A 17,170-nucleotide genomic window follows, 5' to 3' on the forward strand; every position below is an offset into this window, starting at 1 on the left:
CATAGTCGGTCCTTGTGACCAGAGTCTTGTTGTTAATTCCTGTCGGTATGCGACATGTGTGAGAAACACTGTCGGTACCCAGTGTGTTCTAACGGTTTGCTTGCAGAAGTGGGATTGAAAGTAGTGGGGGAGAAGTCATGCTTCTCGGATATGTCTCAGATGCAAGATGTTAGAGAGATGAGTGGGGCAGTAGTACAAGAGTGTGGAGTTATTGTTTTCTGAAGTGAAGGTGACATGGGCTGAAGATTGTGGTTGTTATTCAGTCGGAGTGTCTCGGAGTAGATGATGGTTATTTATGAGAAATGGAATTTGGAAGTTGTGATGCTTCAAGTGCTACTGACGTACTGCGATGTTGTTGTATGAGTAGCCCTATGTGAAAGGTCGCCGTTGAAGCAGTGATTAAAGGAAGTATTGTCGTAGACCTTGTCGTAGGATTACTAGTAAGTAATTGAGATGATAGTAGAGGTTATCGATGTTGTTGAGAAAGTTTCGAAGTGCAAGTAATGCAAAGAGACGAATATGAACCCAAGGATAAGAAGGTTGATGATGGCGTACATGAATTTGGTTTCAGGATGTTGCAGAAATCGAACTTCAGCGATGAAATGTGTTGTTTAAGTTATAAGAAGTTTGGAAGCGAAGAGATGTGATAAGATGATGTTAATAATGATATTAATTTGAAGAGGATGAGTTTTGGAGCAGAATTTTCGTAAGCAAATCGCAGGAAGATTGCTGAATCGTTATGAAATTTCGAAAATTCATAACTGGAGTTCTGGACATCCGATTTGAGTTCCGTTTGAAGCGTCGGAAAGCTAACGAGATGAACTTTGTTATAAAAATAGTTGCAGTAGCTGTAACATATTTAATTGTGTCAGGATGATGTTAGAAAGAGGTGAAGTTACGGTTACACTTGTCCTTAGAACTAGATTGTTCGTTGGTGCGGCATGGGATGTCAGTGTCAGAGTTAAACAGAATAAAGGAATAATGAGGAGGCTTGTTGAGAAGCAATCTTAGAGATTAAATGTGCCAATTGAGAAGTTTTAGAGGCGTGGTATAGAGTTTTGTTGCATGGTGTCGGTATTGTATCTTGAGTAACGATTGGGAACATACATGTTTTGAGCTCTGAGTGTCGGATTAATGTACCGTTTGAACCCATGAAGATGAGAGATTATGCTATACCTTATGGAAGAGTTATAAATACCCTAGAGTGGTCCTATGAGGAGATATTATGATGTTGGATAAAGAGGCCTAGACCAGTGTTGAAATAGGAATGCTTATTACCGCGATTGTTCGGAACGAAGTCGAGTAGAATATGTCGTTGATGAATAAGATGATAAGGATGATTTAAGTATTAATGGAATTGGGTGATGAGGAATCAGTAGAAAAAGTGAAATAGACTTTGGAATCATTTGAGGTATATTGTGATGCGTTGTTGATGGTGTATTGATGTAAAACCAGTAAGTAGTAACTTATGCGGCGGGACGATTGAAAGCGGAGGAAAGGAATTATCTGACTCATGATTTAGAATTGACAGCCATGGTTTTGTTTTGATGTTGCAGTGACATTATTTGTATGGTTCGAGGTTGCCTCTAAAAATATCGATGCTGATGGTGAAAGAGTTGGATTTAATTGAACAATTCAGAGGATTAAGTTTGGTATGTGAAAGTGCTCCTAATAATGTTAGATTGGGTATACTGAAACTGACTAATGGCATTCCGACGAGATTAGAGGAAATCGGAAAGCTGATGTTGAGTTGATCGATAAGTCTACTTTGGATTACCAAAGTAAAGATGACGGGTTCAGAATCGGAGAGGATGGTATAATGAGGTTGGTGGTCGCTATTGTGTTCCGCGTGTTACCGAGTTGAGAAAGAATATTCTAGAAGAAGGACAACATAGAGAATTAGACAATGTTAACGAGTTGAGTACAAACTCAGAAAGGACACTATTATGTAGTAACGACTGTTTATGCTTAAATATGGTTGTCGGCTATCTATTGACAAATTGAGGACTTGATCACCCTTAATCTCTTGTTGATAATAGGCGGAATCATATAGATGGTATAAGATTGCTTGTTACCTTAATGGTATAAGATGTGATGAATGCTGAGATGTGAGAATAACCACTCACCATATTGTGAGAACTTATGAGGAAGTGAATATGAAGGGGTGCAAAGCATTGGACGGTGACTTAAGACGAGTAGTCGAAGTCGTACAGCGAAAGTATGATGTAGAGTGGCGTTATGAGTGCTACTCGTGAGCAGTGAGGAATTAATATGTTGGAATCCTACATGGAGAATATGTGTTTATCTATATGTTGGGTTTAGAATCTCGTGGAAGTAATGATGTCGTGCCAAAGGATTATGACCTTTTGAATAATTGCCGAGATGATGGATATCCTATTACGGTTGTACGTAGTTAACGAGTAGGTATTCGGAGAAGTTAAGAAGAAGAATTGATATTACATGATGCTATAATAATCTTGTGATGTTGTATGGTATTGTGTGGATTTCTAATTGAAATGAAGGATTATACTCTACGAAGGACGAAGTGGATTTCATTCTTGGTGAAGAGTGGGACTCTGTTGAGCTATCTTGTAAGCAATGGTATATTGAGGATGATGAGCTATGTAATTATAACTACTGATGTGCACTCATTTCCATAGTTGGAATGTTTAATAGATGAAGTAAATCAGGAATTTGTTTTTTGAGTGCGAGTAAGTATTGACGAGTGGTGAGTTAGAACCATGGATGGTAAAGAATGATTCTTGAACGAATGAGTAAAGAGGGCCAGAGTTGGGTATAACCTAGAAGTCTAATTGATAATGATGGTTGCAATGAGTAATCAGGATAGTGCAGCAAAAGCAGAATGTAGCGTGTTGGGTAATTCTGGTGTAACCTAAGAGAAGCCAGATAATTGGAATACAATGGTATAGGAATATGAGTATTGAGTTCTTGAAGGAAGCAGTTGGTAAAGAGTGTAAGTATTACTTTATCGCTCAATTGGAAGAGTGTGCCTAAGGTTAGTACATGGGTAAATGGAATCCATTACTACAGTGTTGATCAGTTGTGATCATACCATGGATTGTGTAATTGTATTATTCAGTTATTGAGTGTATTGTATGGATCACACCTCGAAGTTTCATTGTTGTAACCGTTGGAGTTATAGCAAGTGGTACACCTGGAGATGGTCAAATGCAACGTAAGAACTGAATTGAATGCATGAGATATGCTTGTGTTGGTTATGTCAGATGAATTTTGAGACTCGACTAAGAAGGTGTTAACGGAGAATGGGAGAGTCAAATGAAGTACTCCTATCCCGAGACTTTTCGTCTAAGGTATGTTTTCGAGGACGAAAACTCTTTTAGTGGGGGAGAGTTGTAACACCCCATAATTTCAGTTTATTAATTTAATTTGGATTTAAATTAAATAATTGGAATTTTAGTATTTTTATTGGGAATTATTTGGAAAATGATGAAATATTGGCTTTGGGCCTAGAGTGGTGGTTAGCAGAAGAGGGGGTGTTGACTAAGCAAGCCCATTATAATATTTTATTTTACTTTTCATAAAATAAGGAATTTGGGAAAAAGAGGAAGCAGAAGCAGAAACTGAGTCTGAAGAAAGGAGAACACGTGAAAGTGAGAAGAGCCAAAGGGGAAGAGATCCTTCGAAGTTTCGACTCTGAGGTAAGGGGGGATTCTTCGGGTTAGTATTCCTTATGTGATTGTAGGTAGTATGATTGATTAGGATTGTTATCTAGTTCAATCGTACGTGTCGGGTTTGGGATTTATGTTAGGTTTTGATGAATTGTATGAATTACATGGTTTTGTTGATATTCATATTATATGATGTTAATACATGTCAATAACTTGTTTGGAATGTGTAATTGTGTGAAAAACAATGATATTTGTGTGCTATGTTCGTATGTACCTGAAATTGGGGTTATGGAATAGGGCAAAAGCTGTCAAAATGGTGATTTTTGCTGTGCAGGTACGTAGGAACCGGTTCCCATGTGGGACGAACCGGTTCCCCCTTGTAAAAACAGAGAAATATGGGTTCTGGGTAGCTGGGAACCGGTTCCCATGTAGGGACAACCCGGTTCCCCATAGTAAAAACCAGAGACGAGACTTTGAAGCTGCCAGGAACCGGTTCCCACGTAGGGACAACCCCGTTCCTGCAGCACTTTTTCTAAAAATGTTTTATCTTTGAAAACTCATAACTTTTGATCTGAGTATCCGATTTATGTGCCGTTTTGGGCGTTGCGAAGCTAATGAGATGCTTTATCTGATGAATTGATAAAATGGGCAATAGCCAACTTTACTTTTTAAACTCGATTTAATTATTAATGAATTGAAAGATAGTATATGTATATGTGCTTATATATATGACTATTGATGCATGTTCTGTATTGGTGATGAGATTGTGATATTCATTGGGTGATGTTGGTTTATAACATGTCGTAAATGAATACATGTTTTGTGATTATGTTGTTGGGTTGTTTGATAATTGGTTACATTGTGTGCAATGAGGTTAGATGTAACGATGCATGAACGTGGTGATGATTGATGATTTATGAATGTTAATATACTGTTAATATTAACATGTGAACTGTGGTGAATCTATGTGTGATATGTTTGTATGAATGCTAAGAATATATACATGCTTATTGGTGATGATTTGGTGATGATAATGAGACGATGTGTTACATCGGATTGGTGATGTTGTAAGCATGTTATATGTTGCATTCATTGGCATACATTTTTGGTGATGGATCCCGGTGATGAAAGTGGATCAAAATGGTGAGCATGATTCCCAGTGTGTGGAATCGGTGCTGGATAAAATGGTGAGCATGATTCCCAGTGTGTGGAATCGGTGCTGGATATTTTGGTGAGCATGATTCCCAGTGTGTGGAATCGGTGCTGGATATTTGGTGAGCATGATTCCCTGTGTGTGGAATCGGTGCTGGTTAAACTGTATCTCAGTGATGAGGATATCAGTTGGATGGGTATATCCCATGTATGGTACCACATGCATAGTGTCAGTTTAATCATATGCATTGGTTATAACATGATTGGATGGAATTCAGTGTTATGCCTTGGTGTGTTTATATGATTGATGTATTAAGAATATGTTGTTAATATAACTTGATCATTGGTATAATTGATGAGTTGTGGGCCGATGGCCAATATTGTTGGATTGATGTTTACTTGTTGTAATAATTCTGTTTATATGTATGATTGAGTGGATGATAATTACTATGAGATTTTATTGCTTATGATTGCATAATGCTTATTAATTCGAATGAAACTCACCCTTACTTTGATGATTTCAGATTAAGGATGTAGCGGCGTCTTGATTGGGTGAAGATAGCTTATAGGCTAGCCCTTAGTTCGTGTCGAGTCATGCTCTGATCGTAACACTGGGGAACGCTAGTTTAGAGACGAATTATTATGTCGGTCTTTGTTGTTTATAATTGTATTAGAGAACTTGCATGAATGATGATGAATATGCAATGTTATGAATTATAATCCGCTGTGTTGAACATGAATTGTATTTATGTTAAATGGTTCCTCGTGTGGCATGACAAATGACTATGGTATTTTATGTTAAAGAAGTTGTGACATCCTTGTATTTCATGTTTACTCTGATTATTATTGTATTTTCCGCGGGGTTTAGAAGGGTGTTACAATGAACGTTAGGTCATTCCGTAGCTGTATTTACGTAATATAAAAATTTCATTTTTTTTGTTTTTTGTAATTTAATTGTATCTAATTCGAATTTATTTGTATTACGCAGATATTATGGCCGACCAGGAGAATTGCACAACATGCATCAACATCAATAGCAAAACATAAGTTCCATATTCAAACAAAATAAGGCCCCCCCCAAAAGCCTAGCCAACATCAACAGTAAAACATAACTTATTTAACGTTATCCAAGATAACTGAACTCTCCCGGAGCATGGTCGACCAACATTACCATGTGTTGTATGATGAAATCAGATCTAGAGCAGATCAGCTACAAAGTTTTACTAATAATTTATAGTAAATACAATTTAAAACAACTAAAACTTTGTAGCTGTTCTGCACTGAATCTATTTTCATCATACAACACATGGCAATGTGTTGGTCGACTATGCTCCGGAAGAGTTCGATTATCTTGGATAACGTCAACGAAGTTACGTTTTACTATTGATGTTAGCTAGGCTTTTTTTGGGGGCCGTATTTTGTTTGAATATGAATTAGAACTACTAGTCTCATCGGTCTCAGTTTGAGACACTTTTGATGTCTGTATTTTTATTAGATTGATGTAATTTTATTTTTATTATTATGTTTGACACTATTTGTAAGATGTTTTCTTTTCGTGTACTTTATATATCATTACATTCACATTACACTACTATGATATACTATAGAAAAATCATGATTCTTAACTATTTCAAGCAAATGAATACACCATTAGAAACAAAATTTCACCACGAACTCGATTCTATAAATTTTTTTAAAAATATATCTGCAACTCTTCCGTAGGTATAACTACAGAATACTCTTTTTGAACACGTTCTGTAGATGTACCTACGGAAGAAACTGAAATTCATTGTATTTTCCCACAGTTTACTATGGTTTTCTACGCTTTCGTAGACGAGTACTCTATGAAAAAATCAATTTTTTTTAAAAAAAATGCTTCCAGATGTACATCTACGAAAGCAGGAGGCATAAATGGAAGTTTGCCAGGTGGCTGAAAGAATCATGGGGTGCATTGGGAAATTCTCTAAATTTATACTTCCTTTCAAGCTGAATTGCATAAAATTATGCCTATTATCGAATAATGTAATATGAAGATTTTGAGAAATCTTTGTCTTGAATACTGCCCCTTAACATCTTTTAATTAAATGAAAGAATACTTTACACATTAAGCGCTCTTAGATTTAAAATATCTCACATTTTTAGAGATGGAAATGCAAGTTTAAATAGATTAATTAATGCAATTTTTTTGTTGTTGATTATGACACTCCGTAAAATTCACTTCTTATTTGTGCTTTTGAATTTTTTTATAGAAAAATGTTAGAAATTCAAACTACAATTTTTGTTTGTTTTTTTGATAGGTTAGGTTTTACAACCCTTCATTTTTTTTTATTTAATAAATTTTCTTTATAAAAAAAAACCAAAATTGTTCTTTATTTATTTTTTTAATTATTGAGCCGTTGAAAAAAAACAAAAAAAAATAAAATTCAATCCGTTTATTGAGAAAAAATCATGCACCCCATTAACAAGGGCAAATATGGAAAAAAGAAAAAAGTATGGATGACCGGAATCATTCACATATATAATATACCCAAATCCAAAATTGTTGCGTCAAATTTAAGTTCACACTTTAACAAATCGCCGCCTCCCAAGTCGGAGGAGGGTGGTTCCCTTCTCCTTCAACTATCTCCTCCTCCTGATTCTGATCGACTTTTCTTATTTCTCCAATTCAACCCTAAGGTATATATATATTTACCCATCACATGTTTTTGCTATAAATTCAAAACCCCAAACTTGCTCAACTAGGGTAGTGTCATCTATCTATCACTATTAGGGTTCATATTCGTGTTCATCAGTGTTGCAATTCTTCAATTATTTATTTGTGCTCATCAACTATCATTATAAATTATTTATCCTTTTTGTAAAAGTTATGATGAAAGAAAATACCAATGGAAAATGCGGCTCTTCTTCTCGTAAATCCATGAAAGAGAAGGAGAAATATCTCGTGGATAAGATTCAAGGAATTTTCACCAATCTTCAGTCTGCGAGACAGGAAAGCAGGGCTAATGACATTGTGATATTTGAGGAGCAGATGCATCAGTTGCTTCGAGAGTGGAAGGCGGAATTGGAGTCTCCAGCCACTTCCTTAGCTGTATGTCTTTTCAATAATGTGGCGGCTTATTTTTTTTCCATCTTGCAAACAAATTTAATTAAATGTATTTTTATATGTTATATATGTTGGCATTCTATAGGATGGGAGCCTTGGTTCCTTTACCGGGGATCTAGCCCAACTGTTGCAAGCGATTGAGGAGAAAGATGATGCAACAAGTCCATTAACAAACCCTGGGCCATTGAAGACTGATCTCCATCAAAATAACATTAGTGATAACAATTATCCGTATTTTCAAGAGGTAGGTTTCTTTCACTTGTTCTCGAGAGTCCTTTATATACGCGTAGCATGTTAGCTAGTCTTGTTCTAATTTTGAACCCCACCCTAATTATTTTTGCTTATCATGCTTTGCTCAGTTGAATGTTTTTGTTATAATTCCTTACATTTTCAGTTAGGGTGATTTTTTTTTGTTCATGGCATAACTGAGTATAGACATTCAAAGGGTTTGGTTAGGTTAGCTTACCTTGCGTTGCTGGCTCAATACCACTGCCTGCATCTCTTCTAAATTCTCATCCATGGTTCCATTTTTTTCTTCATACATTAGAAGCTTCAAGGATCCGAACTCTGATACCAAATGTTAGAACCAGTTTGAATTCTACTGTTTTACTCTTAATTTACTGGTTAGTTACGTGTGAATTTGTCGATGAAACTAAATTCCTAACAGAGTTGTGTTGCAAAAGGAACATACTGAAAGTACAGAAACTGCTGTAAGAGATAGAGAAAGGGAGAGAACTGAAAATAACTGCCCACTTGGAGTTAGAGAGCCTAGGCTCTCTCAAACCAACCAACATACAAAATACCGAATACTCTCTGTCTGTCCCCTCCCCTCTTATTTATGATTATTTTTTTAAACAACTGCTGTCTAACTGCGGCATTCGGCTTGCCTTCATTGCAGCTTCCAACACCTTCATTATGTGGGGTTTGAAGGGGTGGATTTAGTACCACATTTCTTATAGATATGACCTGTGTAGTGTTAATAAAGCTTGGGCAACCCTCACCTTACAAGGCGATTATGTTGGGATGAGTTAGGCCCAATCCAAATTCTAAGATGGTATCAGAGCCTATCCTAGATTTGTTGTTGGGCTTCCGGCATTGCCCACATTTCAGGCTCATTGAGACCTAAGCTTGAGGGGGTGTGTTGGAAATTCTGCCTTCATTGGGATCCGCCCCCAATCGCCTAATTGTGGCATTTGGCTTGCCTTCATTGCAACCACCAACACCTTCACTATATGTATGTAGTGTTTATAAAGCTTGGGGGACTCTTATCTTACAAGCTAGTTTTGTAGGGATGAGTTTGGCCAAACTCTGATTCTAATAGTAAGCAACAGTTTTCATTAGAGATATCCATAGTTTAATTTATAAATCCAATTCTTATCATGTTGTGTGAGGTCTTTAAGTTTATTCCGACAAACCTATTGGCTAACATATTTTTTAACCTTGTTCACATGGGAATTACCATAACCCTATACAAACTGTATCACTTGAGCTTAGCCCATCTGATCACTTGATGTAGGTTATTTAAAGTTTTTGGAAGATATTAAATCTTGTTCTGATTTTTCAGTTCACATTGGTTCCAACTTATTGAAATTCATTTGTAGAGGTAAAATCACCAAAGAAGAACTCTTCGAAAAATTTCTTGTGAGGACTAATGAACCATTCAACTGTTTAATAATGTTCATAGTTGTGAATGTCTAACCACTTCTTGATTTGATTAACTAGTTAATGGTTAGTTGCTCCAAAAATGAAAATATTTGAATAAAGAACTAGGGCCCATTTACTTCTACATGTTCATGTTTTCATTTTCCTTGAAAATATGCTTTTGAAAATGCATTCAACGAAAATTTTAAAATGCATTTGTTTGATTACTGATTTAGTATTGTCACAATTGTTTACTGTAGAAAGAAAATAGGTCCATTCTTATTTTGTGATTTCTATAAAAAAAAGCAATGCATAAAGAAAGAATATATGTGAGCTGTGTGTTTCTATGTGTTTAATCATATTCTGTGCTCTACTCATCATTCTATTATTTTTCCTGCTTTTTTTAAGTGATGACAAGTGGCAGTTGTATTCTTGCAGAAATGTTTTGATAATAACCAGCCACTAAATCATACTTTCGATGGCTCTGCTTCAACTATATTCAACAATGCTTTAAATAGCTCAGACATGACTCAGTTGGATTTTCATCCATTCGGTTTAAATGAAGATATGAGTCACAACACTGTAGGTCACAACTCTGATTTGATTGGTCAGTTTGATTTGTATCAGGACCACAACCTCGGGCACAACACAGACATAAAAAACTCAGAGTCAGGTCAATTTAGTTTTGAAGAAGGCTTTGATTGTAGCCAATTTTTCGTGGATAGTGACACCACACAATTTGGAGACAATCTTACACCTAACATTCTTCCAAATATCCGCCCTCCACCTTCAGCTTTTCTAGCCCCAAAATGTGCACTGTGGGACTGTTTCAGACCTGCTCAAGGGTTAGAACGGTGCCTGGACTACTGTAGTACTAATCATGAGCTTTTAGCAAATAGTGAGGGTCTCCCTGGCATGACTCCCATTTTGCGACCTGGTGGCATTGATATAAAAGACGGTCCTCTGTTTGCTGCTGTTCTTGCAAAGACACTGGGAAAAGAAGTGGGCATACCTAAGTGTGAAGGCGCTGCTTCAACCAAAGCCCCCTGGAATGCTTCAGGTTAGCATGCAAGTTTATATATGTTGGCACATCAAACACTGGATTAAGCCAGAGTACAATAATTTATTTATCTTATCTTGTCTCATCCGACCATCGAGCGAATCCTAAATGTGATTTAGAAGAAATCTGTTTATCTATACTTGTTACTTTCATCTATTTTGTTATGTTTAAAACTTAAATCGTTATTATTATTTTTTTTGTGCAGAGTTCTTTGACCTTTCTTTTCTTGAGGGTGAAACTATTAGGGAGTGGCTGTTCTTTGACAAGCCTAGAAGGGCGTTCGACAGTGGAACTAGGAAACAGAGATCACTCCCTGATTACAGTGGGCGCGGTTGGCATGAATCAAGGAAGCAAGTGATGAAGGAACATGGGGGACACAAGAGATCCTATTACATGGATCCCCAGCCTCTTAGTTATCTTGAGTGGCATTTGTACGAGTACGAGATCAATAACCAGGATGGTTGTGCATTATACAGACTAGAGTTAAAGCTTGTAGATAAAAAGAAAAGTCCTAAAGGAAAAGTGACTAAGGAATCTCTAAATGACTTACAAAACAAGATGGGAAAGCTAACAGCTGCCGTTCCATCGCCAGACAGCGGAAAATCTGTCAAGGGGAAATCTGAGGCCAAGTCTGAGAATATTGGCCTGCCTGAAAATTAAAATTTCCGGATCGGGATGATTTTGTTTTTGCAAAATGACTGACCAACTTGTACATATTTGAGGGTGGGCTTCATCTTGTGGTGGCAGGTGTTCATATTATTGTATGCCGATTCAAAGCTAGAATTTGTAGTTTTTGATTTTTACAGTTAAATTTATTACTCAATTAACTTTGATGTGAACTTAGCCGAACATAAGTCATTTATTTTAAATTTATGTTTGACCAAAATTAGTTTCATAAAATAAATTCAATCAAAACACAAACAATGTTCTGCTTTTGAATATTGGCATTGTGTGAAGTATTGTTATAAGGTTGTGTACAATGGGGGGTGTATTAATTGGTGTTGAAAGTTTTCAACATGTTGAATGTGGAAAGAGTGGGGTTTACAAAATACTTTGTAAAATTTTATTGGTTGTTTTAAATGTTTAAATTTTTTAGTGTGTTGTGAATGGTGGTGAAATATGATGTTGAATTTTATTAAACAAAATCATTGTAGTGAGTATAAATTGAATGTGTGTTGAATTATTAGGTGGAAGAAAGAGAAGATGATGTGTAGTATAAAAAATGAAAAAGAATAGTGTTGAATAATAAAACCATTGTACATAGCCTAAGAAGTTCATTATGTGTTGCGTGGAATAAAAGTTGGGTCTTTCATATTGAGAATCTCTTAATGCACCCTATAATGTGGAAAATCTCTTAGGCGATACCGGAAATTTAAAGCACATTTTAGAAAATTTGAAATTTTCGGAAGATTTTATTTTTGAAATTTCCAATAGTTTTTACATTTTTGGGAGATTTTACCAGAAATTTTGAAATTTGTGGGAGATTTTACATGAAAATTTGAAATTCCTAGTAGATTTTACCGGATATATTGAAATTTCTGGGAGATTGTACAAGCAATTTTGAAATTTTCAGGATCATACTAAAAATTTCAAAATTTATAAGATTTTACCACAAATTTTGAAATTTCCAGAACTAATTGCAACTTACTAGAAATTTCGTGTATACTGAAAATTTCAATATTGTATTGGAAATTTCGTTTGAAAAAAATTGTTCACATTTCATAGAGAACTAATTGCAACTTACTGATGATGAAGCGTCTTGTGTTGCTGGAAGAATCCCAATATGAATCGCTGAAAGCTTTGAGGTGAAACGCAGAAGTGGAGGGAAACAACAGTCCTTGTAAATGTGACTATTTGATGTAGCCTAGCACGCAATAAGCTGCATGTAGATGAAGGCAATGGGATATGTCATGAATTAGCTGAGTTGCTGTACACTGTAACATAAGTCAGGTCTAATAGTGCAGAGATAAATTAAACGACCAATGGATCTATGATAGGACGTAACATCGTCCGCAGAGATCTTGATGACATACGGACGAGTTACGACGAGTTACGAGAGTTATCTGGTACCAGAGGAGTATCGGAGTATGTCTGCCACTAGTTAATGACATTATATTGAGGGTTACATGAGTAGGTTCAATTATGTGTCACACCCTGTCATGACACTAGACGCTCCGGGACGTCTACCTAGGCCTGCTCATGAGTAGATCTTGGAGAATGAGCAGGCCAGGGATGACCATGCCGTTGATGTGTTGCCTTTCTATTATAATATTATGCAGATTACGAGAGAGTGCATAGAGTCTGCGATTATTGAGAAAGGTGGCGATGATGCAATTGCGCTAGCACATTCCATTCTTACTGAGGCGTGGAATGTTTCGGGTTACCGGCGACAAAGGAGGAACCGAGGGTTAGGATTAGGCATTCACAATAAGTTATACCTTTTTATTTATTTTCAGATGTTTTACCAGTATTTTCCCGATGTTGTGAACTATGTTTGTAATATTATGACATGTTTTTTTAATTATTAATGCATTATTCTATTTTGAGATTTTAATTGTTGAATCAAATTATGGAGTATGGCACTGTTAGTCTGATTAAATGGCTTCAAATTTTAAAAAAATAAAAACTTGGACAATGTTTCTGCCCACACTTCATGCAGGGAAGTTTTCAAATATCCATATTCGAAATCACCTAATAAATATTCAAATATGCATAGCCAAAACTTTTACTAAATGTATATGTTAGGTTGGTTTTGTTGTGATTGCTGCATTTTGTTAAAACAAGTGTTCTAGAAAGATGTTGGACGAGATGTCTTGACATAATGGTACGACGCCGTAGCGTGCCTTGTTTCACATTCTTGGAAGATTTTTTTTAAGCGTGAGATCTCTAAAGATTCTACGAAGATATGATTCACATATACTGCAGTCCAAGAAGCGTGTATGAAGATATGATTCTTTGAAGACTTGTTTCTTAATAATGTGTCAAAACATGTAAGGAGACAATATATTATCTTCTAGAATATTCTACAGAAGATTATATTGGATCTGTTGCTTGTTTAGCTAGAATTGTTTCATCAAGCCCATGTTTTTCTTAGGCTATTTAAAGAAAGACTCTAAACCCAAGAGACATGGAGTCGTACGTGTAATTGTGATAATTAGGGTTTAGTTTGTTCTTTGTGTTTGTGAGCCACTCTCATATCACCTTGATGCTAGGGATGGAGTGATAGTTGAGTTGTAATTGTGAATCACTCGTAAGCTTTTAAGCAAGAGTGAATTCTATTTATTAGAGTGTGTCTCCTATTTGATTGTTATCTTTGTTATCACGAGTTGTGTGATTTAGAGGAAGTGAGAGGGGTCTTATATCTAAGAGAGTCTTAGATAGAAACATCACGGGTAGTGATTAGGTACGAAGTGTAAACCGGAAGTTGTTTACATAGGACTTCAAACAGATACTATTATAGTGGTTTTCTTTCTTGGCTTGTATGCCTCCAGATGTAGGTGACGTTGCACCAAACTATGTTAACAATTACCTTGTGTTATTTACTTTAAGTTGTTTATTGTTATTTGTGTTGTTACGATGTCTTGATACTACATTCGACATTCTGGTGTTCTGACATCGTATACGACATTTGTTCTCTACGTGTCAGAATTTCAGAGTAAATGATAATTCTCATTGAAAAATGCTGGGAAAATTGATTCTAGGATGTTTTCTGATATGCATCTCCGAATCAAATTTTGGTAAAAATGAGATTTAGTGCGTTCGAAGATATATCTCTAAAAATTCCCAAAAATATTTTTGGATTTTCAGAGGTGCAATTAACACAACAACAACAAGGTTAGGAAAAGAAATTGCCATAATGTATATAGTTCAATAACACATGACCCAATAAAAAACCAGTAGAACCAAAAGGCAATTTGAATTGATACATCACTACTATGATAAACCAATGATGTAAGATAAAAATGCCTTACATCTGCAAAATGTATATTTGTATACTTTATATGATATCCTCACATAAAAATATATGTCTATATCTTTAAAAAAAAATACACCACAATTAAAATAATAATACACATTTTAATATAGATGTTCATTTATTTCACAATTCAATAGTAGAATATTTGATTTGTTTTGTTAATTATGTTAAAAAAATGAGCTCCGAATATACGATAAAAAAATATTTACCCTTGAATTTACCGTTTATGTTTTTGGTTTAAATTTTCATTTGTAAACTCAATTCCTTATAAATTTTAACTCCCGACTTCGTCCCTATCCAAGTGATTAAAAATTTTGAACCTCTATTGAAATGGTAAGAATTCACCTAAAATCTCCTATCTAATCTAATCACACGAGTCTACCTACCAACCCATGGTCAGCTGTATCTAATTTATTACTTCCATTCGGGTGTTTGCATGCATTCATTCACTTTGGTGGTTATAACACCCCCCCATAATTGTTACTATTATTTTGACCATGAATTCTACTCATCTCATACTTTGACTCAATATCATAGATACATGCAAAACATATAAGCCTATTGTTATATACACTAGGCAACTTCCACACATTCAACACATATTACATTTTCTTCAACACACTATGGATTCATCATTTTCTTTACACATAGCAATGTATCCATGGTTTGCCATGGGTCATCAAACTGCATTCCTTCACCTAGCTAACAAGTTAGCAAAAAAAGGCCACAGAATCACTTTTTTCACACCTAAAACAGCACAATCTAAGTTAGAACCATTCAATCTCCACCCTCACTTAATCACTTTCATCACTATCACAGTTCCTCACGTTGAAGGTCTTCCTCCTAATGCAGAAACAACAGCTGATGTCCCTTACCCTTTACAAACACACCTCATGACTGCCATGGATCTAACACAGCCCGACATCGAAACTCATCTCACTAATCTCAAACCTCACGTTGTTTTCTACGATTTCACACATTGGATTCCATCTGTAACCAAACGTTTAGGTATCAAAGCCCTTCATTATTGCACTGCTAGTTCGGTTATGGTTGGTTACACTCTATCACCAGCTAGATATTTTAAGGGAAATAATTTAACAGAATTTGATCTCATGGAACCTCCTTCTGGTTACCCTGATTCATCCATCAAGCTTTATCATTTTGAAGCAAAAGCTTCTGCTGCTAAAAGGAAAGAAACTTTTGGTAGCAATGTTCTTTTCTATGACCGACAAGCCATTTCATTGAATGAAGCTGATGCATTGGGATTCAGAACTTGCAGAGAAATTGAAGGACCTTATCTTGGCTACATACAGAAACAGTTTAACAAACCGGTTCTTACTTCAGGACCTGTTATACTTGAAAAACCAAATTCTGTTTTGGATGAAAATTGGTCAACTTGGCTTGGTGGATTCAAAACAGATTCAGTTGTTTATTGTTGTTTTGGAAGTGAATGTGTTTTAAGACCAAATCAATTTCAAGAATTAATGATTGGTCTTGAGTTAACTGGTATGCCATATTTTGCAGCTTTGAAGCCACCTTTTGGTTTTGCAACAATTGAAGAAGCATTACCAGAAGGGTTTGCAGAAAGGATTAAAGGAAGAGGTGTTGTTTATGGTGGTTGGGTTCAACAGCAACTGATTTTGGAACATCCTTCTGTTGGGTGTTTCATTACACATTGTGGTTCAGGTTCTTTGTCTGAGGCATTGGTGAATAAGTGTCAATTGGTTCTGTTGCCAAATTTTGGTGATCAGATATTGAATGCTAGAATGATGGGAAATAACTTGAAAGTTGGCGTTGAAGTTGAGAAAGATGAAGATGGAATGTATAGTAAAGATAGTGTTTGTAAAGCTGTGAGAATTGTGATGGATGATGAAAATGAAAGCAGTAAGAAAGTGAGGGCTAATCATGCTAAGATTAGAGAGATGTTACTTAATAAAGATCTTGAGTCATCTTATATTGATGATTTCTGCAACAAGCTTCAAGAGATTGTTGTGGAAAAGAATTGATTTATCTTTATAAAGTTAAATATAGTAATTACCAATTTCAATATATGGAAGTGTTTTTGTTTTGGATTTGTTTTTTTCTTTCTAATATGTATGTTTTGTATGGTCATCACTCATAATCTTGATTAAAATGTTACTATTGATAGTTGTGGTCGTATTTTGCTATTGAAAATGTTTCATTACATCCTTTTTAACACCTGTGTAGTGTAGGATCCAATTAACTATGTGAAAATGTGTTTAATTTAATTGAATGAGTGATTATTTTAATGTTTGTCCAATGTAAGTAGCTTGTTTTAATATATTATTTTATGCTTGTTTTAATTTGAAACTTGTTTTAAGTGATGTTAAATGTTGTTGGTGTTTTCAATTGCAAAATAAGTGATGTAAAATGTTTATACATTCTGTTAACTGCTGTTAAATATTGTGTTAAGTGCTGTGAAAGGCTGTTTGCACATGCTGTTAAGTGCTGTTAAATGCTGTGTTAAGTGCTGTCAATTGCAAAATAAGTGTTGTTAAATGCTGTGTTAAGTGCTGTCAATTGCAAAATAAGTGTTGTTAAATGCTGTGTTAAGTGCTGTCAATTGC

At 35.5% G+C, this 17,170-nt stretch overlaps 2 protein-coding genes across 3 annotated transcripts; both read left to right on the forward strand.

Annotated features, from left to right (window-relative positions):
• Positions 1 to 7,322: 7,322 nt before the first annotated feature.
• On the forward strand, positions 7,323 to 11,492 carry LOC131629435 (transcription factor VOZ1-like). Of its 2 annotated transcripts, XM_058900221.1 has the most exons (5): positions 7,323 to 7,478; positions 7,667 to 7,890; positions 7,991 to 8,149; positions 9,985 to 10,606; positions 10,812 to 11,492. In XM_058900221.1, the coding sequence occupies exons 2-5, from the start codon at positions 7,669 to 7,671 to the stop codon at positions 11,264 to 11,266; spliced, it is 1,458 nt and encodes a 485-aa protein (XP_058756204.1). In that variant the 5' UTR covers positions 7,323 to 7,478; positions 7,667 to 7,668; the 3' UTR covers positions 11,267 to 11,492. The 2 variants fall into 2 exon arrangements, with proteins under 2 accessions (XP_058756204.1, XP_058756203.1); XM_058900220.1 differs by having other exon boundaries at positions 7,338 to 7,890.
• A 3,587-nt stretch (positions 11,493 to 15,079) lies between these two features.
• LOC131629471 (UDP-glycosyltransferase 79B30-like) lies at positions 15,080 to 16,706 on the forward strand. The gene has a single exon (XM_058900258.1). It carries the CDS (start codon positions 15,206 to 15,208, stop codon positions 16,586 to 16,588), a length of 1,383 nt encoding a protein of 460 aa, XP_058756241.1. The 5' UTR covers positions 15,080 to 15,205; the 3' UTR covers positions 16,589 to 16,706.
• Positions 16,707 to 17,170: the final 464 nt, after the last annotated feature.

The sequence above is a fragment of the Vicia villosa genome, unplaced genomic scaffold, assembly GCF_029867415.1.
Source record: "Vicia villosa cultivar HV-30 ecotype Madison, WI unplaced genomic scaffold, Vvil1.0 ctg.000567F_1_1, whole genome shotgun sequence".
NCBI classification, from domain to species: domain Eukaryota; kingdom Viridiplantae; phylum Streptophyta; class Magnoliopsida; order Fabales; family Fabaceae; genus Vicia; species Vicia villosa.